The sequence below is a fragment of the Nerophis ophidion genome, linkage group LG03, assembly GCF_033978795.1.
Source record: "Nerophis ophidion isolate RoL-2023_Sa linkage group LG03, RoL_Noph_v1.0, whole genome shotgun sequence".
Classification (NCBI taxonomy): Eukaryota; Metazoa; Chordata; class Actinopteri; order Syngnathiformes; family Syngnathidae; genus Nerophis; species Nerophis ophidion.
Genome location: NC_084613.1, coordinates 7,758,801 through 7,785,079, shown reverse-complemented (window position 1 = coordinate 7,785,079; position 26,279 = coordinate 7,758,801). Strand labels below are relative to the sequence as shown.

The following is a 26,279-nucleotide window of genomic DNA, read 5'->3' as shown; positions in this document are numbered from 1 at the left end:
TGTGTTTGTCATTCTTTTTTGGTGTGGCTTCACAGCGTGGCGCATATTGCTAAGAGTGTTAAAATTGTTTATATCACAACCATTAGTGTACTCTGTGTCACCCAGTATGCCTTGCAGTCGTGTGCGTGTGTCTGTGGAAGCCACACACAACGTGTTGCTGGACTGACAATCAGATCGTACATGTTGTAGAAGGCGACAAAGCCAATGGCTTCATAGCACGCCCTAATACTTATTAACTTGGTGACTGCCGGCAGTCATTCTAGAGAATGTTTGCGTCTCCTATTGTCTTCTTCGCTTTGTGACACAGGTCCTAAATGGCTCTTTGAATGGTAAAGGATACCGATCCCTGAACCGTGTATATCAAATATTTCCGAATGGTTCAACCGCCACCCGCCCGAATCTAATCAAAATCTATTTTTTCGTCATGTCCCCCGCCCGACCCGCGGTTTATCCGCTGACTCCGCGGATGAGACCGCAAACCGCGCATCTCTAGTCCACACTTTTAAGTCAGGACTTTGGGAAGGTCATTATACAGGTAAAACCTTCATTCTAGCCTGATTAAGCCATTCCTTTACCACTTTTGATTTGATTTTGATTAAGGATCCCCATTAGCTGGTTGCCACAACAACCCACTAGTCTTCCTGTGGTCCACAAACTCAATACAATCACACGTAAAAGTATATAAATATAACTATGCAATACAGAAAAAAATGAAAGCATCAATAAGAAAACAAGCAAATATTTACAGTCACAGAATAATAATTACCATATAAATATGACTACACAATACAAAACCAAACAAAAATCATCGCCTAGCAAACTAATTTACAGACTCAGATAAATTATTACTTTCCTTTTAAAAACCTGTTTACTCAGGACCTCCTTACTGCTTCTTGCACAAATATCTGAGGTATTAGTAAAAACTTGGATTATTTGGAGCATAATCTTGTTTTTGACGTGTCTGACTGTCTGCCCTGCAGGATGAATTTGAGGACCAGTCATAGACAATTTAGAGTGAAAAGCAAATGTTATTTTCACTGGCATAAGAAACATTCTAACTTGGATTCTTTCCCTGGCTTGGAGACTCTCCCGAAGGACAGTGCGGCGAAGACGCAACAAACTCCCTACTGTAACGTATTATTTTCAGGTCTCCCCATGTCTAGCATTAAAAGATTACAGTTGGTACAAAATGCGGCTGCTAGACTTTTGACAAGAACAAGAAAGTTTGATCACATTACGCCTGTACTGGCTTCCTGTGCACTTAAGATGTGACTTTAAGGTTTTACTACTTATGTATAAAATACTACACGGTCTAGCTCCATCCTATCTTGCCGATTGTATTGTACCATATGTCCCGGCAAGAAATCTGCGTTCAAAGGACTCCGGCTTGTTAGTGATTCCCAAAGCCCAAAAAAAGTCTGCGGGCTATAGAGCGTTTTCCGTTCGGGCTCCAGTACTCTGGAATGCCCTCCCGGTAACAGTTCGAGATGCCACCTCAGTAGAAGCATTTAAGTCTCACCTTAAAACTCATTTGTATACTCTAGCCTTTAAATAGACTCCCGTTTTAGACCAGTTGATCTGCCGTTTCTTTTCTTTTTCTTCTATGTCCCACTCTCCCTTGTGGAGGGGGTCCGGTCCGATCCGGTGGCCATGTACTGCTTGCCTGTGTATCGGCTGGGGACATCTCTGCGCTGCTGATCCGCCTCCGCTTGGGATGGTTTCCTGCTGGCTCCGCTGTGAACGGGACTCTCGCTGCTGTGTTGGATCCGCTTTGGACTGGACTCTCGCGACTGTGTTGGATCCATTATGAATTGAACTTTCACAGCATCATGTTAGACCCGCTCGACATCCATTGCTTTCCTCCTCTCCAAGGTTCTCATAGTCATTATTGTCACCGACGTCCCACTGGGTCATCATTGTCACCGATGTCCCACTGGGTGTGAGTTTTCCTTGCCCTTATGTGGGCCTACCGAGGATGTCGTGGTGGTTTGTGCAGCCCTTTGAGACACTAGTGATTTAGGGCTATATAAGTAAACATTGATTGATTGATTGATTCTTGTTTCTCATGGACACACACCTGTTGTTGTTGACTTTGGACTGACTGGCGGCTGCACGACATCAAGGCCGCGGAACAGAGACACGCTGCAGGCTTACACACACACACATGCATCCACAAAAAATATATATGCCACACATACTTCACCCTCCATCCAAAGTCCTCGACGCAAATCTCATAGGGGTGATGGACTAATGGGCAGCGCCTGAGAGCTGCAGCCTGCCACCACGGCCCCCCACTCCCTCCCTTCTGTTGCTAGATACCTGGAGATGTACGTTGTAATATGTACATGTGCTTTGCTACGTAGGTTTTTTTCCCAGTCCAGACTGGGCTCCTAAGATTGTATTTTTTTACTCATCCTTTCCCAGCGTTTACCTTTTCCCCCATCTTTTACGGGGCGCCTTGTGGCGACCCATCAGCAGTCCTGTTCTGTAACCCTGCACACCAGGGGTGCCCACACTTTTTCTGCAGGCGAGCTACTTTTCAATTGACCAACTCGAGGGGATCTACCTCATTTATATATATCATTTATATTTATTTATTTATGAAAGAGACATTTTTGTAAACAAGTTAAATGTGTTTAATGATAATACAAGCATGTGTAACACATATAGATGTCTTTCTTTCACGAAGACAAGAATATAAGTTGGTGTATTACCTGATTCTGATGACTTGCATTGATTGGAATCAGACAGTAATGATGACAACGCCCACATTTTCAAATGGAGGAGAAAAAAAAGTTGTCCTTTCTGTACAATACCACATGAAAGTGGTTGGTTTTTGGCATCTAATTCATCCAGCTTCCATACACTTTACAAGAAAAACATTGGCGGCAAATTCCGTAGCTTGCTTGATTGACATTCACGGCACCCGAGGGTCTTGTGAGATGACGCTGGCTGCTGCCAGTTCATTATTATGAAAAAATGACAGAGAGGAAGGCGAGAAACACTTTTTATTTCAACAGACTTTCGCGCCGTCCCTTCCGTCAAAACTCTAAAGGCCGACTGCACATTTCCTATCTTCACAATAAAAGCCCTGCTTCATGCTGTCTGCGCTAACAAAATAAACGTCTCGGAAAGCTGGCGTGCACATCAGCTTTCTGAGGGATCGCTTGTGCACGCCAGTTTTCCGAGACTCTGTATTCAGTTAGCGCAGGCAGCATGAAGCAGGGCTTTTATTGTGAAGCTAGGAAATGTGCGGTCGGCCTTTAGAGTTTTGACGGAAGGTACGGCGCGAGAGTCTGTCGAAATAAAAAGTGTTTCTCGCCTTCCTCTCGGTCATATTTTCATAATAATGATCTTGCAGCAGCCAGCGTCATCTCACAAGACCCTCCGGTACCGTGAATGTCATTTAAGTGACGTCTTGGTGAAGATTGACGATCACTCATTTTTAGGTCTATTTTTTTTTAAAAGCCTGGCTGGAGATCGACTGACACACCCCCCGCGGTCGACTGGTAGCTCGCCATCGACGTAATGGTACACTGTTTGTCTCATCTTGTTTTGTTTGTGCTGAAAACAAAGTTTGAGTGTACTTGTGCAATGACAATAAAGACCTATCTATCTTATCCTATCCTGATTATAGAAGCCGACTGGCCAAACTAATACCAAATTATGTACATTACCCGAGGTTGCCTTGGTGCGGATGTGCTCTATGATAAATTATGATTGTATTAAGTGGGGTTTGGCAACCTGGTTGCTAGCGCATCAGCTGACAAGACAGCTGTTCGCCGCTACAATGACTGCCGAGTACATGTTAGTGGGTGTGGCCAACATAAAGAAGAATATTACCTGTAGCGATGCACAAATATGCCTTTAAAGATGGAGTTCATCATGTTCTCAATCTCATCCTGGTTTTCTTGAAGCTGCGTGGACACAAAGGTGAACAATCTGCTTCAGGCTGTGAAAAGAAAACAACACTAGCGATGGCCTACCTCCTTCCTCTTCTGCAGCAGCAGCTCCAGCTTCTCGTTGGCGCGCTTGCCGGCCATCTTGTTCCTCTCCGCCTCATACTGCCGCTGCGTGTTGTCCTGGTGGATGCTCAGGTTGAGGGCCACGTTCACCAGCGCCGTCATGAGTTTCATCGCTGCCATGGAAACAGGGGACACAGTCAAAGCGGTCTATAGCCAGCACTCAAGTCAAGTGGCCCCTATAGGCAGGTTTGAGAACACTACTTTTGTCTGTGGGGGACATTTTAGTGGCCCCTTTAAACAAGTTTCATAACACTACTTTTGTCTGTGGGGGACATTTTAGTGGCCCCTTTAAGCATGTTTATAACACTACTTTTGTCTGTGGGGGACATTTTAGTGGCCCCTTTAAACAAGTTTCATAACACTACTTTTGTCTGTGGGAGACATTTTAGTGGCCCCTTTAAGCATGTTTATAACACTACTTTTGTCTGTGGGGGACATTTTAGTGGCCCCTTTTAAGCACGTTTTAAAACACTACTTTTGTCAGTGGGGGACATTTTAGTGGCCCTTTTTAAGCACGTTATAAAACACTACTTTTGTCTGTCGGGGACATTTTTGTGGCTCCTTTAAACACGTTTTATAACACTACTTTTGTTTGTGGAGGACATTTTAGTGGCCCTTTTTAAGCACGTTTTAAAACACTACTTTTGTCTGTGGGGGACATTTTAGTGGGCCTTTTTAGTGGCCCTTTTTAAGCACGTTATAAAACACTACTTTTGTCTGTCGGGGACATTTTGTGGCCCCTTTAAACACGTTTTATAACACTACTTTTGTCTGTGGGAGACATTTTAGTGGCCCCATTACACACATTTTATAACACTTCTTTTGTCTGTGGGGGACATTTTAGTGGCCCTTTTTAAGCACGTTTTAAAACACTACTTTTGTCAGTGGGGGACATTTTAGAGGCCCTTTTTAAGCATGTTATAAAACACTACTTTTGTCTGTCGGGGACATTTTTGTGGCTCCTTTAAACACGTTTTAAAACACTACTTTTGTCTGTGGGGGACATTTTAGTGGCCCCTTTAAGCATGTTTATAACACTACTTTTGTCTGTGGGGGACATTTTAGTGGCCCCTTTTAAGCACATTTTAAAACACTACTTTTGTCAGTGGGGGACATTTTAGTGGCCCCTTTAAGCATGTTTATAACACTACTTTTGTCTGTGGGGGACATTTTAGTGGCCCCTTTTAAGCACATTTTAAAACACTACTTTTGTCAGTGGGGGACATTTTAGTGGCCCCTTTAAGCATGTTTATAACACTACTTTTGTCTGTGGGAGACATTTTTGTGGCCCCTTTAAACACATTTTATAACACTACTTTTGTCTGTGGGAGACATTTTAGTGGCCCTTTTTAAGCACGTTTTAAAACACTACTTTTGTCTGGGGTGGACATTTTAGTGGCCATTTTTAAGCACGTTTTAAAACACTACTTTTGTCTGTGGGGGACATTTTAGTGGCCCTTTTTAAGCACGTTATAAAACACTACTTTTGTCTGTGGGGGACATTTTAGTGGCCCTTTTTAAGCACGTTTTAAAACACTACTTTTGTCTGGGGTGGACATTTTAGTGGCCATTTTTAAGCACGTTTTAAAACACTACTTTTGTCTGTGGGGGACATTTTAGTGGCCCTTTTTAAGCACGTTATAAAACACTACTTTTGTCTGTGGGGGACATTTTAGTGGCCCTTTTTAAGCACGTTTTAAAACACTACTTTTGTCTGTCGGGGACATTTTTGTGGCCCCTTTAAGCATGTTTATAACACTACTTTTGTCTGTGGGGGACATTTTTGTGGCCCCTTTAAACACATTTTATAACACTTCTTTTGTCTCTGGGGGACATTTTAGTGGCCCTTTTTAAGCATGTTTTAAAACACCACTTTTGTCTGTGGGGTACATTTTAGTGGCCCCTTTTTAAGCACGTTTTAAAACACTACTTTTGTCTGGGGTGGACATTTTAGTGGCCATTTTTAAGCACGTTTTAAAACACTTCTTCTGTCTTTGGGGGACATTTTAGTGGCCCTTTTTAAGCATGTTTTAAAACACTACTTTTGTCTGTGGGAGACATTTTAGTGGCCCTTTTTAAGCACGTTTTAAAACACTACTTTTGTCTGGGGGGGGCATTTTAGTGGCCCTTTTTAAGCACGTTATAAAACACTACTTTTGTCTGTGGGGGACATTTTAGTGGCCCTTTTTAAGCACGTTTTAAAACACTACTTTTGTCAGTGGGGGACATTTTAGTGGCCCTTTTTAAGCACGTTATAAAACACTACTTTTGTCTGTCGGGGACATTTTTGTGGCCCCTTTAAACACGTTTTATAACACTACTTTTGTCTGTGGGGGACATTTTAGTGGCCCTTTTTAAGCAGGTTTTAAAACACTACTTTTGTCTGTGGGAGACATTTTAGTGGCCCCTTTAAACACGTTTTATAACACTTCTTTTGTCTGTGGGGGACATTTTAGTGGCCATTTTTAAGCACGTTTTAAAACACTACTTTTGTCAGTGGGGGAAATTTTAGTGGCCCTTTTTAAGCACGTTATAAAACACTACTTTTGTCTGTCGGGGACATTTTTGTGGCCCCTTTAAACACGTTTTATAACACTGCTTTTGTCTGTGGGAGACATTTTAGTGGCCCCTTCAAACACATTTTATAACACTACTTTTGTCTGTGGGAGACATTTTAGTGGCCCCTTTAAACACATTTTATAACACTACTTTTGTCAGTGGGGGACATTTTAGTGGCCCTTTTTAAGCACATTATAAAACACTACTTTTGTCTGTGGGGGACATTTTACTGGCCCTTTTTAAGCACGTTATAAAACACTACTTTTGTCTGTCGGGGACATTTTTGTGGCCCCTTTAAACACGTTTCATAACACTACTTTTGTCTGTGGAGGACATTTTTGGGGTCCCTTTATACAAGTTTTAAAACAATACTTTTGTCTGTGAGGGACATTTTTGTGGCCCCTTAAAACACGTTTTAAAACCCCTACTTTTGTCTGTGGGGGACATTTTTGTGGCCCCTTTAAACACGTTTCATAACACTACTTTTGTCTGTGGGGGACATTTTAGTGGCCCTTTTTAAGCACGTTTTAAAACATTATTGTCTGTGGGAGACATTTTAGTGGCCCCTTTAAACACATTTTATAACACTTCTTTTGTCTGTGGGGGACATTTTAGTGGCCCTTTTTAAGCACGTTTTAAAACACTACTTTTGTCTGTGGGGGACATTTTTGTGGCCCCTTTAAACAAATTTTATAACACTTCTTTTGTTTGTGGAGGACATTTTAGTGGCCCTTTTTAAGCACGTTATAAAACACTACTTTTGTCTGTCAGGGACATTTTTGTGGCCCCTTTAAACACGTTTTATAACACTACTTTTGTCTGTGGGGGACATTTTAGTGGCCCTTTTTAAAACACTACTTTTGTCTGTGGGAGACATTTTAGTGGCCCCTTTAAACACGTTTCATAACACTACTTTTGTCAGTGGGGGAAATTTTAGTGGCCCTTTTTAAGCACGTTATAAAACACTACTTTTGTCGGTCGTGGACATTTTTGTGGCCTCTTTAAACACGTTTTATAACACTACTTTTGTCTGTGGAGGACATTTTTGGGGTCCCTTTATACAAGTTTTAAAACAATACTTTTGTCTGTGAGGGACATTTGTGTGGCCCCTTAAAACACGTTTTAAAAACACTACTTTTGTCTGTGTGGGACATTTTAGTGGCCCTTTTAAACACATTTTCAAAAACACTACTTCTGTCTGTGGGGGACATTTTTGTGGCCCCTTTAAACACGTTTTAAAACATGTTTAAAAGTTGTTCAACAGTTAAGGTCTCCATTGGGTTTTTTTAGGCATCATAATGCGCCACACATTTTCAATAGGACAGGTCAACAGGTCTGGACTACAGGCAGGCCAGTCTAGTACCCGCACTCTTAATATGAAGCCACGCTGTTGTAACATGTGGTTTGGCAATGTCTTGCTGAAATAAGCAGGGGCGTCCATGATAACAACATATGTTGCTCCAAAAGCCGTATGTACCTTTCAGCATTAATGGTGCCTTCACAGATGTGTAAGTTACCCATACCTTGGCCACTAATACACCCCCATACCATCACACATGCTGACTTTTACACTTTCACCCTAGAACACTCCGGATGGTTCTTTTCCTCTTTGGTCCGGAGGACCCGACGTCCACCGTTTCTATGGACTCGTCAGACCACAGAACACTTTTCCACTTTGCATCAGTCCATCTTAAATGAGCTCGGGCCCAGCGAAGCCGGCATTGTTTCTGGGTGTTGTTGATAAATGGCTTTGGCGTTGCATAGTAGAGTTTTAACTTGCCCTTACAGATGTGGCAACCAACTGTAGTTACTGACAGGGGTTTTCTGAAGTGTTCCTGAGCCTATGTGGTGATATCATTTACACACTGATGTGGCTTTTTGATGCAGTATTGCCTGAAGGACCCAAGGTGCGTAATATCATGGCTTACGTGCAGTGATTTCCCCAGATTCTCTGAACCTTTTGATGATATTACGGAGCGTAGAGGGTGAAATCCTTAAATTCTTTGCAATAGCTTGTTGAGAAATGTTGTTCTTAAACAATTGGTTCAGGCATTCGTTGACAAAGTGGTGACCCTCGCCCTGTCCTTGTTTGTGAATGAGTGAGCATTTCCTGGAAGCTGCTTTTATCGCCAATCACGGCACCCACCTGTTCCCAATTAGCCTGTTCACCTGTGGCATGTTCCAAATAAGTGTTTGATGAGCATTCCTCAACTTTCTCAGTCTTTTTTTGCCACTTGTGCCTGCTTTTTTGAAACATGTTGCAGGCATCAAATTCCAAGTGAGCTGATATTTGCAAAAAATAACGTTTACCACTTCAAATGTTAATATCTTGTCCTTGCAGTCTATTCATCCATCCATCCATCATCTTCCGCTTATCCGAGGTCGGGTCGCGGGGGCAGCAGCCTAAGGCCAGCCGGGAGACATAGTCTTCCCAACGTGTCCTGGGTCTTCCCCGTGGCCTCCTACCGGTTGGACGTGCCCTAAACACCTCCCTAGGGAGGCGTTCGGGTGGCATCCTGACCAGATGCCCGAACCACCTCATCTGGCTCCTCTCCATGTGGAGGAGCAGCGGCTTTACTTTGAGTTCCTCCCGGATGGCAGAGCTTCTCACCCTATCTCTAAGGGAGAGCCCCGCCACCCGGCGGAGGAAACTCATTTGGGCCGCTTGTACCCGTGATCTTATCCTTTCGGTCATGACCCAAAGCTCATGACCATAGGTGAGGATGGGAACGTAGATCGACCGGTAAATTGAGAGCTTTGCCTTCCGGCTCAGCTCCTTCTTCCCCACAACAGATCGGTACAACGTCCGCATTACTGAAGACGCCGCACCGATCCGCCTGTCGATCTCACGATCCACTCTTCCCCCACTCGTGAACAAGACTCCTAGGTACTTGAACTCCTCCACTTGGGGCAGGGTCTCCTCCCCAACCCGGAGATGGCACTCCACCCTTTTCGGGGCGAGAACCATGGACTCGGACTTGGAGGTGCTGATTCTCATTCCGGTCGCTTCACACTCGGCTGCGAACCGATCCAGCGAGAGCTGAAGATCCCGGTCAGATGAAGCCATCAGGACCACATCATCTGCAAAAAACAGAAACCAAATCCCGCGGCCACCAAACCGGAACCCCTCAACGCCTTGGCTGCGCCTAGAAATTCTGTCCATAAAAGTTACGAACAAAATCGGTGACAAAGGACAGCCTTGGCGGAGTCCAACCCTCACTGGAAACGTGTTCGACTTACTGCCGGCAATGCGGACCAAGCTCTGACACTGATCATACAGGAAGCGGACTGCCACAATAAGACAGTCCGATACCCCATACTCTCTGAGCACTCCCCACAGGACTTCCCGAGGGACACGGTCGAATGCCTTCTCCAAGTCCACAAAGCACATGTAGACTGGTTGGGCAAACTCCCATGCACCCTCAAGAACCCTGCCGAGAGTATAGAGCTGGTCCACAGTTCCACGACCAGGACGAAAACCACACTGTTCCTCCTGGATCCGAGGTTCGACTATCCGACGTAGCCTCCTCTCCAGTACACCTGAATAAACCTTACCGGGAAGGCTGAGGAGTGTGATCCCACGATAGTTGGAACACAACCTCCGGTCCACCTTCTTAAAGAGAGGGACCACCACCCCGGTCTGCCAATCCAGAGGTACCGCCCCCGATGTCCACGCGATGCTGCAGAGTCTTGTCAACCAAGACAGCCCCACAGCATCCAGAGCCTTAAGGAACTCCGGGCGGATCTCATTCTCTTTTTATTGACCATTTACACAAGGTGACAACTTCACTGCTCTTGGCTTTCGTAACAATAGTGTTCTATATTCTATTTTCTGCTGGACTAACTCTCTTTTTTATGCTGGGGCTGCCAAATATACTTTGCAGAGGTGGGTAGAGTAGCCAGAAATTGTACTCAAGTAAGAGTACTGTTACTTTAGAGACTTATTACTCAAGTAAAAAGTAAGGATTAGTCATCCAAATATTTACTTGAGTAAAAGTAAAAAGTATGTTGTGAAAAAACTACTCAAGTACTGAGTAACTGATGAGTAACCTGTTTGTTTAATGATTACGGCAACTAATAATGCACAAAAACATAAAAATAGCCATGAGCAAATTCAGAGCCAGGAATATCTCTTAAGCAACTAAAACAATAATATTTATTGAATAACAATACATTAAAAAAAATAAATTAAGGCAAATTGAGCCACAATAACCTAACAGCACCATAGGCTCAGTAGGCCTTTATTGATTGATTGATTGATTGATTGATTGAAACTTGTATTAGTAGATTGCACAGTACAGTACATATTCCCTACAATTGACCACTAAATGGTAACACTCCAATAAGTTTTTCAACGTTAATCAATTACTTAATAAATGACCAAGTCGAGGTGATCCACCTCATATATACATACAAACACATATCATATATATATATATATCTATAGTATATAGTATATAATTTATAGTTTTTTATTTTGCCGTTTTTGTTGAAATGTTTAATGTTTAATGTTTATTTATATTTATATAGCCCCAAATCACAAATGTCTCAAAGGACTGCACAAATCATTACGACTACAACATCCTCGGAAGAACCCACAAAAGGGCAAGGAAAACTCACACCCAGTGGGCAGGGAGAATTCACATCCAGTGGGACGCCAGTGACAATGCTGACTATGAGAAACCTTGGAGAGGACCTCAGATGTGGGCAACCCCCCCCCCCTCTAGGGGACCGAAAGCAATGGATGTCGAGCGGGTCTAACATGATACTGTGAAAGTTCAATCCATAGTGGCTCCAACACAGCCGCGAGAGTTCAGTTCAAAGCGGATCCAAGACAGCAGCGAGAGTCCCGTCCACAGGAAACTATCTCAAGCGGATCAGCAGCATAGAGATGTCCCCAACCGATACAGGCGAGCGGTCCATCCTGGGTCCCGACGAGCGGTCCATCCTGGGTCTCGACTCTGGACAGCCAGTACTTCATCCATGGTCATCGGACCGGACCCCCTCCACAAGGGAGGGGGGGACATAGGACAAAGAAAACAAGCGGCAGATCAACTGGTCTAAAAAGGAGGTCTATTTAAAGGCTAGAGTATACAGATGAGTTTTAAGGTGAGACTTAAATGCTTCTACTGAGGTAGCATCTCGAACTGTTACCGGGAGGGCATTCCAGAGTACTGGAGCCCGAACAGAAAACGCTCTATAGCCCGCAGACTTTTTTTGGGCTCTAGGAATCACTAATAAGCCGGAGTCTTTTGAACGCAGATTTCTTGCCGGGACATATGGTACAATACAATAGGCAAGATAGGATGGAGCTAGACCGTGTAGTATTTTATACGTAAGTAGTAAAACCTTAAAGTCACATCTTAAGTGCACAGGAAGCCAGTACAGGCGTAATGTGATCAAACTTTCTTGTTCTTGTCAAAAGTCTAGCAGCCGCATTTTGTACCAACTGTAATCTTTTAATGCTAGACATGGGGAGACCCGAAAATAATACGTTACAGTAATCGAGACGAGACGTAACAAACGCATGGATAATGATCTCGGCGTCTTTAGTGGACAAAATGGAGCGAATTTTAGCGATATTACGGAGATGAAAGAAGGTCGTTTTAGTAACGCTTTTAATGTTATAGGTGTTTAATGAATATATATGCATGTTTAACATATAGATTCCTATCTTTCATGAAGACAAGAATATAAGTTGATATATTACCTGATTCTGATGACTTGCATTGATTGGAATCAGACAGTATAGTGCTGATAATGTCCACATTTTCAAATGGAGGAGAAAAAAAAGTTCCTGTTTTCGGTCTAATACCACATGAAAGTCGTTGGTTTTTGGCATCTTATTTGTCCAGCTTCCATATTGGTTTTTATACACTTTACAGGAAACACATTGCCGGCAAACTCCGTACCTTGCTCGCTTGTTTGCGCCGGCTTTTGGAGACTCTTATTTTGTTAGCGCAGGCGCGATGAAGCGGCGCTTTTATTGTGAAGACAGGAATGTGCGATCAGTCTTTAGGCTTGTGACGGGAAGTACGGTTGAAATAAAAAGTGTCTTTTTTCCTTTACACTTTTCATTGATTGATTGAAACTTTTATTAGTAGATTGCACAGTACAGTACATATTCCGTACAATTGACCACTAAATGGTAACACCCCAATAAGTTTTTCAACTTTTTTAGGTCGGATTCGACGTGAGACGGTCACGTGACCGCCTGGTATTGTTTGATTGGTCCAACGTCACCAGTGACTGCATTTGATTGGTGAAACGCAGGCATGCGTAGTTCCTACTTTGAATGAGTGTCTGACAAAATCAAAACAAACAAAACGTGCATTAACAGATCGATAAAAAAAAAAAAGTAGCGAGTAACGAGCTGATTGTAGATGAATGGAGCGGAGTAAAAGTAGCGTTTCTTCTTTATAAATATACTCAAGTAAAAGTGAAAGTATGTTGCATAAAAACTACTCGTAGAAGTACAGTTTATCCCAAAAGTTACTCAAGTAGATGTAACGGAGTAAATGTAGCGCGTTACTACCCACCTCTGATACTGTGATAGTGTACATAGCAATTGGTATATATTGTGTATATGTTATAGACATATTATATCTGTATATATAATATTGTACACATATTAAGTATATATTGTATATATTCGCAGATATGTTATATTTTACATTGTTATACCTAGTCTATTTATACCTGCATTGTCCTTTCCATCCTTACAGAAGCATTTAAGTCTCACCTTAAAACTCATCCGTATACTCTAGCCTTTAAATAGACCTCCTTTTTAGACCAGTTGATCTGCCGCTTCTTTTCTTTCTCCTATGTCCCCCCCTCCCTTGTGGAGGGGGTCCGGTCCGATGACCATGGATGAAGTACTGGCTGTCCAGAGTCGAGACCCAGGATGGACCGCTCGCCTGTATCGGTTGGGGACATCTCTACGCTGCTGATCCGCCTCCGCTTGAGATGGTCTCCTGTGGACGGGACTCTCGCTGCTGTTTAGGATCCGCTTTGAACTGAACTCTCGCGGCTGTGTTGGAGCCACTATGGATTGAACTTTCACAGTATCATGTTAGACCCGCTCGACATCCATTGCTTTCGGTCCCCTAGAGGGGGGGGTTGCCCACATCTGAGGTCCTCTCCAAGGTTTCTCATAGTCAGCATTGTCACTGGCGTCCCACTGGATGTGAATTCTCCCTGCCCACTGGGTGTGAGTTTTCCTTGCCCTTATGTGGGTTCTTCCGAGGATGTTGTAGTCGTAATGATTTGTGCAGTCCTTTGAGACATTTGTGATTTGGGGCTATATAAATAAATATTGATTGATTGATTGATTGATTGATATTTATACCTGCATTGTCCTTTCCATCCTTACAGAAGCATTTAAGTCTCACCTTAAAACTCATCCGTATACTCTAGCCTTTAAATAGACCTCCTTTTTAGACCAGTTGATCTGCCGCTTCTTTTCTTTCTCCTATGTCCCCCCCTCCCTTGTGGAGGGGGTCCGGTCCGATGACCATGGATGAAGTACTGGCTGTCCAGAGTCGAGACCCAGGATGGGCCGCTCGCCTGTATCGATTGGGGACATTTCTACGCTGCTGATCCGCCTCCGCTTGAGATGGTCTCCTGTGGACGGGACTCTCGCTGCTGTCTTGGATCCGCTTTGAACTGAACTCTCGCGGCTGTGTTGGAGCCACTATGGATTGAACTTTCACAGTATCATGTTAGACCCGCTCGACATCCATTGCTTTCGGTCCCCTAGAGGGGGGGGGGGGGGGGTTGCCCACATCTGAGGTCCTCTCCAAGGTTTCTCATAGTCAGCATTGTCACTGGCGTCCCACTGGATGTGACTTCTCCCTGCCCACTGGGTGTGAGTTTTCCTTGCCCTTTTGTGGGTTCTTCCGAGGATGTTGTAGTCGTAATGATTTGTGCAGTCCTTTGAGACATTTGTGATTTGGGGCGATATAAATAAACATTGATTGATTGATTGATTGATTGATATTTATACCTGCATTGTCCTTTCCATCCTTACAGAAGCACTTAAGTCTTACCTTAAAACTCATCTGTATACTCTAGCCTTTAAATAGACCTCCTTTTTAGACCAGTTGATCTGCCGCTTCTTTTCTTTCTCCTATGTCCCCCCCTCCCTTGTAGAGGGGGTCCGGTCCGATGACCATGGATGAAGTACTGGCTGTCCAGAGTCGAGACCCAGGATGGACCGCTCGCCTGTATCGGTTGGGGACATCTCTACGCTGATGATCCGCTTGAGATGGTTTCCTGTGGACGGGACTCTAGCTGCTGTCTTGGATCCGCTTTGAACTGAACTCTCGCGGCTGTCTTGGAGCCACTATGGATTGAACTTTCACAGTATCATGTTAGACCCGCTCGACATCCATTGCTTTCGGTCCCCTAGAGGGGGGGGGTTGCCCACTTCTGAGGTCCTCTCCAAGGTTTCTCATAGTCAGCATTGTCACTGGCGTCCCACTGGATGTGAATTCTCCCTGCCCACTGGGTGTGAGTTTTCCTTGCCCTTTTGTGGGTTCTTCCGAGGATGTTGTAGTCGTAATGATTTGTGCAGTCCTTTGAGACATTTGTGATTTGGGGCTATATAAATAAACATTGATTGATTGATACACTTTCCATCCTTGTAACTAAGCTACTGTGTTGAAAAATTTCCCTTGTGGATCATCAAAGTTTGTCTAAGTGTAAGTTCGTCAGGATTGAGTGTACTTCAAAGTAAGACTTGAACCCACAAGAGGCGCGTCCTTACCAGCGAGCGTGGAGGTGTGTCTGAAGGCTCGGACCTGTGAGTCGGACAGTCCCGTGAGGAGGGAGATGACGGTGTCCATCATGTACTCGTCGTAGATGATGCTGTACTGGCACTGGCGGATGAGCACGCAGATGAACTCGCAGAAGTTGTAGCGGAACTTTTTCCACAGGGGGCCCGGCATGGTGAGGGGGTAATCACCACTGTCCTGGTGGCACAAAGGTGGCGTTATTACGACAAAGTACACTTCCTAGCACTGGAGCGGCAGCTACCTCGTCGAACTCCTCCGTCATCTTGCGAATGATCTCGGCGTTCTGCATGTTCCGGAACATCTCGATCCTGACCGTGCCTGGTGCAAGTAACAAGTGTGGCGTTTAAGGACTTGCGCGTGCTGCCCACATTCGACCGCGGCGGTCTGTTACCCTTGCAGCCGGCACACTGGATGAAGAAGTTGATGAGGTCCAACAGGGCCAAGTCTCGGTCCTGTTTGTAGGACTCGATCCACTCGTCCACCACGGACTGCACATGGGAGAACAACGCCGGTCAGATACAAACGTGGCAAGGCGTGGCGTGGCATAGCTTCAACTAGACCGCATATTTTTTACTAGACTGCGTATTTCCAGTTGGACAGCAGATTTCAAATTAGACAGAATATTTTCAATTAGAGCGCACACCTTCAATTAGTCAGCCTGTTTTTAATTAGAGCACAAAGCTTTAATTATTCAGCCTATTTTCAATTACCACGCACAGTTTCAATTAGACAGTATATTTTCAATTAGAGCACACAGCTTCAATTAGACAGTATATTTTCCATTAGAGCGCACAGGTTTAATTAGTCAGCATATTTTCAATTAGGCGGCATATTTTTAATTAGAGCGCACAGCTTCAATTAGTCAGTATATTTTTAATTAGAGCGCACAGCTTCAATTAGTCAGTATATTTTTAATTAGAGCACACAGCTTTAATTAGACAGCATATTTTCAATTAGAGCGCACAGGTTTAATTAGATAGCATATTTTCAATTAGAGCGCACAGGTTTAATTAGACAGCATATTTTCAATTAGAGCGCACACCTTCAATTAGACAGCATATTTTTAATTAGAGCGCACACCTTCAATTAGACAGCATATTTTTCATTAGAGCGCACACCTTCAATTAGACAGCATATTTTTAATTAGAGCGCACACCTTCAATTAGACAGCATATTTTCAATTAGAGCACACAGCTTCAATTAGACAGCATATTTTCCATTAGAGCGCACAGGTTTAATTAGTCAGCATATTTTCAATTAGGCAGCATATTTTCAATTAGAGCGCACAGCTTCAATTAGACAGCATATTTATTGTATTATATATAGATAATATATAACATCTACGCAGCAACCACTGAACTGAATTATATTACATATATTATTGTATTATATATTGTATATATATATATTGTATATGTATAGGGGTGGGACCTAATAAGTTTACTTCTTCCCACTCCCTTTTGAGCCAATCTTGACATCTACAAAAGATTAGTCACATGTAATGTTTTCAATGTAGATGTAAAAATTATGTATTTATATATTTATTTTGTATTTAATGTCATTCTCTTGTTTTGTTTGCATGGCTCAAAATAAACCATTCATTCATTCATATTTTCCATTAGAGCGCACACCTTCAATTAGACAGCATATTTTTCCATTAGAGCGCACACCTTCAATTAGACAGCATATTTTTAATTAGAGCGCACACCTTCAATTAGACAGCATATTTTCAATTAGAGCACACACCTTCAATTAGACAGCATATTTTTAATTAGAGCGCACAGCTTCAATTAGACAGCATATTTTTAATTAGAGCGCACACCTTCAATTAGACAGCATATTTTTAATTAGAGCGCACAGGTTTAATTAGGCGGCATATTTTCAATTAGAGCGCACAGCTTCAATTAGACAGCATATTTTTAATTAGAGCGCACACCTTCAATTAGACAGCATATTTTTAATTAGAGCGCACAGCTTCAATTAGACAGCATATTTTCAATTAGAGCGCACAGGTTTAATTAGTCAGCATATTTTCCATTAGAGCACACAGGTTTAATTAGTCAGCATATTTTCAATTAGGCGGCATATTTTCAATTAGAGCGCACAGGTTTAATTAGACAGCATATTTTTAATTAGAGCGCACAGCTTCAATTAGTCAGTATATTTTCAATTAGAGCACACAGCTTTAATTAGACAGCATATTTTCAATTAGAGCGCACAGGTTTAATTAGATAGCATATTTTCCATTAGAGCGCACAGGTTTAATTAGTCAGCATATTTTCAATTAGGCGGCATATTTTCAATTAGAGCGCACAGCTTCAATTAGTCAGTATATTTTCAATTAGAGCACACAGCTTTAATTAGACAGCATATTTTCAATTAGAGCGCACAGGTTTAATTAGTCAGCATATTTTCCATTAGGCAGCATATTTTCAATTAGAGCGCACAGCTTCAAATAGACACGATATTTTCAATTAGAGCGCACAGCTTCAATTAGACAGCATATTTTCCATTAGAGCGCACAGGTTTGATTAGTCAGCATATTTTCAATTAGGCGGCATATTTTCAATTAGAGCGCACAGCTTCAATTAGACAGCATATTTTTAATTAGAGCACACAGCTTCAATTAGTCAGTATATTTTCAATTAGAGCGCACAGGTTTAATTACTCAGTATATTTTCAATTAGAGCGCACACCTTCAATTGGACAGCATATTTTCTATTAAATAGCACAGTTTTAATTAATCAGGATATTTTCAATTACCATGCACAACTCCAATTAGACAGCATATTTTCAATTAGAGCACACAGCTTCAATTAGACAGCATATTTTCCATTAGAGCGCACAGGTTTAATTAGTCAGCATATTTTCAATTAGGCAGCATATTTCAATCAGAGCACACAGCTTCAATTAGACAGCATATTTATTGTATTATATATGGATAATATATAGCATCTACGCAGCAACCACTGAACTGAATTATATTATATATATATTATTGTATTATATATTGTAAATATATATTGTATATGTATAGGGGTGGGACCTAATAAGTTTACTTCTTCCCACTCCCTTTTGAGCCAATCTTGACATCTACAAAAGATTAGTCACATGTAATGTTTTCAATGTAGGTGTAAAAATAATGCATTTATATATTTCTTTTGTATTTTATGTTATTCTCTTGTTTTGTTTGCATGGCTCAAAATAAACCATTCATTCATATTTTCCATTAGAGCGCACAGGTTTAATTAGTCAGCATATTTTCAATTAGGCAGCATATTTTCAATTAGAGCACACAGCTTCAAATAGACAGGATATTTCAATTAGAGCGCACAGCTTCAATTAGTCAGCACATTTTCCATTAGAGTGCACAGCTTTAAAGGCCTACTGAAACCCACGACTACCGACCACGCAGTCTGATAGTTTATATATCAATGATGAAATATTAACATTGCAACACATGCCAATACGGCCGCTTTAGTTGACTAAATTACAATTTAGAATTTCCCGCGGAGTTTCCTGTTGAAAACGTCGCGGAATGATGACGTGTGTTCGTGACGTTATTTGTTGGAGGGGACATATTAGCCCAGCACCACTTACGGCTAAAAGTCGTCTCTTTTCATCGCGCAATTACACAGTATTTTGGACATCTGTGCTGCTGAATCTTTTGCAATTTATTCAATTAATAATGGAGACGTCAAAGAAGAATGCTGTTGGTGGAAAGCGGTGGATTGCAGCTGCCTTTAGCAACCGAAACACAGCCGGTGTTCCTTTGTTTGTTGGGAAGCTTTAACACAGGGCGGTCATGCGAACATGTTTCTCTACGTCAACCAGCAAGTTTTTGGATGGGAAAATTGTGATATTAAGTCGGCTTGGGTGGATTACGCAACCTCATCCTGCAGCTCAAAAAGGCAGCTCTGATCTTGGCTTTTCTCAGAGACATGGAAGTTCATTGCAGCCATCCGACTTTCAGGTATGACTTTATAATCTCACTAAAATACTATTAACACAATAGGCAGATAAGGTTTTTTTTCCAGAATTATCCAAGTAAATCTGTCTAATTAAATCTGAAACTCTCCCACTGCTGCCGCCTGGAGCCGTCGCCTTTTGTTTTTTTTGTTTTTTTTTAATAGTGCTTCACTCTAACTTTCCTCATCCACAAATCTTTCATCCTCGCTCAAATTAATGGGGGAATCGTCGCTTTCTCGGTCCGAATTGCTCTTACTGCTGGTGGCTCACATTACAAACAATGTGAGGATGTGAGGAGACCTCACACCAGTGACGTCATGCGCACATCGTCTGCTACTTCCGGTACAGGCAAGGTTTTTTTATAGTGCTTCACTCTAACTTTCCTCAGCCACAAATCTTTCATCCTCGCTCAAATTAATGGGGAAATCGTCGCTTTCTCGGTCCGAATTCCTCTTACTCCTGGTGGCTCACATTATAAACAATGTTCAGATATGAGGAGCCCTCACACCAGTGACGTCACGAGCACATCGTCTGCCACTTCCGGTACAGGCAAGGCTTTTTTAATAGCGACCAAAAGTTGCGAACTTTATCGTCGATGTTCTCTACTAAATCCTTTCAGCAAAAATATGGCAATATCGCGAAGTGATCAAGTATGACACATAGAATGGACCTGCTATCCCCGTTTAAATAAGAAAATCTCATTTCAGTAGGCCTTTAATTAGTCAGCATATTTTCAATTAGGCAGCATATTTTCAATTAGAGCATACAGCTTTAATTAGTCAGCAAATATTCAATTAGAACGCACAGCTTCAATTTGAATGACACAGCATATTTTGAATTAGACAGCATTATTCAATTAGAGCGCACAGCTTCAATTAGTCAGTGTATTTTCAATTAAACAGTATATTTTCAATTAGAGCACAAGCCTTTAATTAGACAGCAAATTTTCAATTGGACAGTATATTTTCATTTAGACCAGGGGTAGGGAACCTATGGCTCTAGAGCCAGATGTGGCTCTTTTGATGACTGCATCTGGCTCTCAGATCAATCTTAGCACAATAAGTAATGAATAATTTTGCTGGTAATCACAGTGTTAAAAATAATGTTCAAAATATATGCATTTTAATCCATCCATCCATTTTTTTTACCGCACCTGTTCAAGAAGTCACATTATTGATTAGAAGTATTTTATTTATTATTGGTTAGCGTTAGAATAAAAAATGTTATTCAAAATAATAGGAGACTTATTGTACTCTACAAATGTTATTAATAAAAAAAAATGCATGCATTTAGTTGTATTCAGTGTTAAAAAATATTATATGGCTCTCACGGAAATACATTTTAAAATATTTGGCTTTCATGGCTCTCTCAGCCAAAAAGGTCCCCGACCCCCGATTTAGACAGTATATTTTTAATTAGACAGTATTTTTTCAATTAGAGCACACAGCTTAAATTAGAATGACATGATATTTTCAATTAGTCAGCATATATTCAGTTAGAGAACACACGGCTTTAATTAGTCAGCATATATTCAATTAGAGCGCATGGGTTCAATTAGAATTAGACGGCATATTTCCGATTAGACGGTATATTTCCAATTAGACGGCATATTTCCAATTAGACGGCATATTTCCAATTAGACGGCATATTTCCAATTAGACGGTATATTTCCAATTAGACAGCATATTTTCAATTAGACGGTATATTTTCAATTAGAGCACACAGCTTTACTTAGAATTAGACAGTTCATTTCAAATTAGACAGCATATTTCCAATTAGACAGTATATTTCCAATTAGACGGCATATTTTCAATTAGAATTAGACAGCATATTTACAATTAGACAGCATATTTCCAATTAGACAGCATATTTCCAATTAGACGGCATATTTTCAATTAGAATTAGACAGCATATTTCCAATTAGACAGCATATTTCCAATGAGACGGCATATTTCCAATTAGACGGTATATTTCCAATTAGACAGCATATTTTCAATTAGACGGTATATTTTCAATTAGAGCACACAGCTTTACTTAGAATTAGACAGTTCATTTCAAATTAGACAGCATATTTCCAATTAGACGGTATATTTCCAATTAGACAGCATATTTTCAATTAGAATTAGACAGCATATTTCCAATTAGACAGCATATTTCCAATGAGACGGCATATTTCCAATTAGACGGTATATTTCCAATTAAACAGCATATTTCCAATTAGACAGCATATTTTCAATTAGAATTAGACAGCATATTTCCAATTAGACGGCATATTTCCAATTAGACAGTATATTTCCAATTAGACAGTATATTTCCAATTAGACGGCATATTTTCAATTAGAATTAGACAGCATATTTCCAATTAGACAGCATATTTCCAATTAGACGGCATATTTTCAATTAGAATTAGACAGCATATTTCCAATTAGACAGCATATTTCCAATTAGACGGTATATTTTCAATTAGACAGTATATTTTCAATTAGAGCACACAGCTTTAATTAGAATTAGACAGCTCATTTCCAATTAGACGGCATATTTCCAATTAGACGGCATATTTCCAATTAGACAGCATATTTCCAATTAGACGGCATATTTTCAATTAGAATTAGACAGCATATTTCCAATTAGACAGCATATTTCCAATTAGACGGTATATTTTCAATTAGACAGTATATTTTCAATTAGAGCACACAGCTTTAATTAGAATTAGACAGCTCATTTCCAATTAGACGGCATATTTCCAATTAGACGGCATATTTCCAATTAGACAGCATATTTCCAATTAGACGGTATATTTCCAATTAGACAGCATATTTCCAATTAGAATTAGACAGCATATTTCCAATTAGACGGTATATTTCCAATTAGACAGCATATTTCCAATTAGAATTAGACAGCATATTTCCAATTAGACGGTATATTTCCAATTAGACAGCATATTTCCAATTAGACAGCATATTTTCAATTAGAATTAGACAGCATATTTCCAATTAGACAGCATATTTCCAATTAGACAGCATATTTCCAATTAGACGGTATATTTCCAATTAGACAGCATATTTTCAATTAGAATTAGACAGCATATTTCCAATTAGACAGCATATTTCCAATTAGACAGCATATTTCCAATTAGACAGCATATTTTCAATTAGAATTAGACAGCATATTTCCAATTAGACGGTATATTTCCAATTAGACAGCATATTTTCAATTAGAATTAGACAGCATATTTCCAATTAGACAGCATATTTCCAATTAGACAGCATATTTTCAATTAAAATTAGACAGCATATTTCAAATTAGACCGCATATTTCCAATTAGACGGCATATTTCCAATTAGACAGCATATTTTCAATTAGAATTAGACGGTATATTTCCAATTAGACGGCATATTTCCAATTAGACAGCATATTTTCAATTAGACGGTATATTTCCAATTAGACAGCATATTTTCAATTAGAATTAGACAGCATATTTCCAATTAGACAGCATATTTTCAATTAGAATTAGACGGTATATTTCCAATAAGACGGCATATTTCCAATTAGACAGCATATTTTCAATTAGAATTAGACAGCACATTTCCAATAAAACAGCATATTTCCAATTAGACAGCATATTTCCAATTAGACGGTATATTTCCAATTAGACAGCATATTTTCAATTAGAATTAGACAGCATATTTCCAATTAGACAGCATATTTTCAATTAGAATTAGACGGTATATTTCCAATTAGACAGCATATTTTCAATTGGAATTAGACAGCATATTTCCAATTAGACGACATATTTCCAATTAGACAGCACATTTCCAATAAAACAGCATATTTCCAATTAGAGCGCACCTGCATGGCGCTCTTGCCCAGTTTGACGACTTCAAAGAGGGTGATGGGGTCCATGCCCTCGCCGTTGTACGGGGCTATGCCGTTGGCTTTGCCTCGCCCCCTGCCCCCGCCCATACCCTTCTCTGCGGGCGTCTTCCTGGGCTTCTTATTGGCTGCCTGCAAGGGGGCAGAGTGACGTGACACATGAATGGGGTTGCGGGTGCGCGCAAACACTTTTGACAAAAAAGCGGATTCTCACCCCGGCTTGTTTGCCTGGCCTCCCTCTCTTCTTCTTGCCTTTCACCTCAGGGTCCTCCATGTCCCCCATGCTCATGCTGAGACTCACTGCCTCTGTTGCTCCCGACTCATTGGACGAGTCCCTGCAAGCACAATGGTGGGTTCTTTGTTCAAATACAGTCATCACCTGCACTCCACTTAAGCAACACCATGCTTACATACAGTGGGGCTAAAAAGTATTTAGTCAGCCAGCGATTGTGCAAGTTCTCCCACTTAAAATGATGACAGAGGTCTGTAATTTTCATCATAGGTACACTTCAACTGTGAGAGACAGAATGTGAAAAAAAAATCCAGGAATTCACATTGTAGGAATTTTAAAGAATTTATTTGTAAATTATGGTGGAAAATAAGTATTTGGTCAACCATTCAAAGGAGGTTTTGGCTCAAAATCTCACGATACATGGCCCCATTCATTCTTTCCATAACACGGATCAATCGTCCTGTCCCCTTAGTAAGAAAAACAGCCCCAAAGCATGATGTTTCCACCCCCATGCTTCACAGTAGGTATGGTGTTCTTGGGATGCAACTCAGTATTATTCTTCCTCCAAACACGAGTTGAGTTTATACCAAAAAGTTCTATTTTGGTTTCATCTGACCACATGACATTCTCCCAATCCTCTGCTGTATCATCCATGTATCCATTTTGGTGTAAACTCAACTCGTCGTGTTTGGAGGAAGAAGAATACTGAGTTGGATCCCAAGAACACCCCACCTACTGTGAAGCATGGGGGTGGAAACATCATGCTTTGGGGCTGTTTTTCTGCTAAGGGGACAGGACGATTGATCCGTGTTAAGGAAAGAATGAATGGGGCCATGTATCGTGAGATTTTGAGCCAACACCTTGCTTACATACAGTGGGGCTAAAAAGTATTTAGTCAACCAGCGATTGTGCAAGTTCTCCCACTTAAAATTATGACAGAGGTCCGTAATTTTCATCATAGGTACACTTCAACTGTGAGAGACAGAATGTGGAAAAAAATTCCAGGAATTCACATTGTAGGAATTTTAAAGAATTTATTTGTAAATTATGGTGGAAAATAAGTATTTGGTCAACCATTCAAAGGAGGTTTTGGCTCAAAATCTCATGATACATGGCCCCATTCATTCTTTCCATAACACGGATCAATCGTCCTGTCCCCTTAGCAAGAAAAACAGCCCCAAAGCATGATGTTTCCACCCCCATGCTTTACAGTAGGTGTGGTGTTCTTGGGATGCAACTCAGTATTCTTCTTCCTCCAAACACGACCAGTTGAGTTTATACCAAAAAGTTCTATTTATGTTTCATCTGACCACATGACATTCTCCCAATCCTCTGCTGTATCATCCATGTATCCATTTTGGTATAAACTCAACTCGTCGTGTTTGGAGGAAGAAGAATATTGAGTTGGATCCCAAGAACACCATACCTACTGTGAAGCATGGGGGTGGAAACATCATGCTTTGGGGCTGTTTTTCTGCTCAGGGGACAGGACGATTGATCCGTGTTAAGGAAAGAATGAATGGGGCCATGTATCGTGAGATTTTGAGCCAACACCATGCTTACATACAGTGGGGCTAAAAAGTATTTAGTCAGCCAGCGATTGTGCAAGTTCTCCCACTTAAAATGATGACAGAGGTCCGTAATGTTCATCATAGGTACACTTCAACTGTGAGAGACAGAATGTGGAAAAAAATTCCAGGAATTCACATTGTAGGAATTTTAAAGAATTTATTTGTAAATTATGGTGGAAAATAAGTATTTGGTCAACCATTCAAAGGAGGTTTTGGCTCAAAATCTCACGATACATGGCCCCATTCATTCTTTCCATAACACGGATCAATCGTCCTGTCCCCTTAGCAAGAAAAACAGCCCCAAAGCATGATGTTTCCACCCCCATGCTTTACAGTAGGTCTGGTGTTCTTGGGATGCAACTCAGTATTCTTCTTCCTCCAAACACGACCAGTTGAGTTTATACCAAAAAGTTCTATTTATGTTTCATCTGACCACATGACATTCTCCCAATCCTCTGCTGTATCATCCATGTATCCATTTTGAAATGACAGGTCTTACTTAAAAATGCACGCATTTAGTTGTATTCAGTGTTTGAAAAATATTATACGGCTAAATATTTTTGAAATATTTGGCTTTCATGGCTCTCTCAACCAAAAAGGTATTACGCTGTACAAGTGCTGAATTAAAGCGTATTCATAAGTACAAGACATCCGCTGGAAACAAACACAACTAATGAGCATTAAAGATACAGAAACAGCCAGTAGGGCTAATGACTAGCACTTTTGGATCTTTAGCCAACACCGACAGTTGTGAGACGTGAACAGAACGATGTTAGTCACTCACTGGAGAACAGGAAGCTCTGAGGTGATCATCCTGGCAGCGAGGCAATGACTTGTCCAAATGCGCACCTTTCTAGGTATCAGGTGTGAGGCGTGGATGTGGGGGGGGAGGGAGATCCGGAGGAGCAGGAAGGCTCCACGACTGACGGCACTCTGGCTCTTAACTGTCTTCTGTCCCTGGAAGAACGGCAGATGAGAGACGACATTACATTGGGGTCAAACATCACGAGGAGTCTCGAACACACTGGACAGTTGAAGCTTCCACAGAATCGGGAAATAAATAATATAGACTTGTACTGTACCGGCTCACCCACGTGGAGGGCTGGAAAAGTTACATCAGACGTTATATTACATCGTCTCAGAAGTCTCTAGATGCAAAACACTACCATGTTTTCTGGGACTGCTGTGCCGTAAAGGACGATTGGACGGAGAGACACACCAAGCTCTACGCCAGTGTTTTTTCAACCTTTTTGGA

The 26,279-nt window shown here is 41.3% G+C and overlaps 1 protein-coding gene across 1 annotated transcript in view; it reads right to left on the bottom strand.

Annotated features, from left to right (window-relative positions):
• The window catches only part of stag1a (STAG1 cohesin complex component a), a 150,641-nt gene that overhangs the window by 52,822 nt on the left and 71,540 nt on the right, over nucleotides 1-26,279 (bottom strand). Inside the window, exons 2-9 of the mRNA XM_061894147.1 lie at nucleotides 25,809-25,981; nucleotides 23,436-23,556; nucleotides 23,198-23,353; nucleotides 15,771-15,867; nucleotides 15,621-15,697; nucleotides 15,352-15,556; nucleotides 3,987-4,138; nucleotides 3,844-3,917 (exon numbers count right to left, since the gene is read on the bottom strand). Of these exons, the coding sequence (XP_061750131.1) occupies nucleotides 3,844-3,917; nucleotides 3,987-4,138; nucleotides 15,352-15,556; nucleotides 15,621-15,697; nucleotides 15,771-15,867; nucleotides 23,198-23,353; nucleotides 23,436-23,556; nucleotides 25,809-25,837 (911 nt within the window). The 5' untranslated portion in view covers nucleotides 25,838-25,981. The remainder of the gene's footprint in view (nucleotides 1-3,843; nucleotides 3,918-3,986; nucleotides 4,139-15,351; nucleotides 15,557-15,620; nucleotides 15,698-15,770; nucleotides 15,868-23,197; nucleotides 23,354-23,435; nucleotides 23,557-25,808; nucleotides 25,982-26,279) is intronic.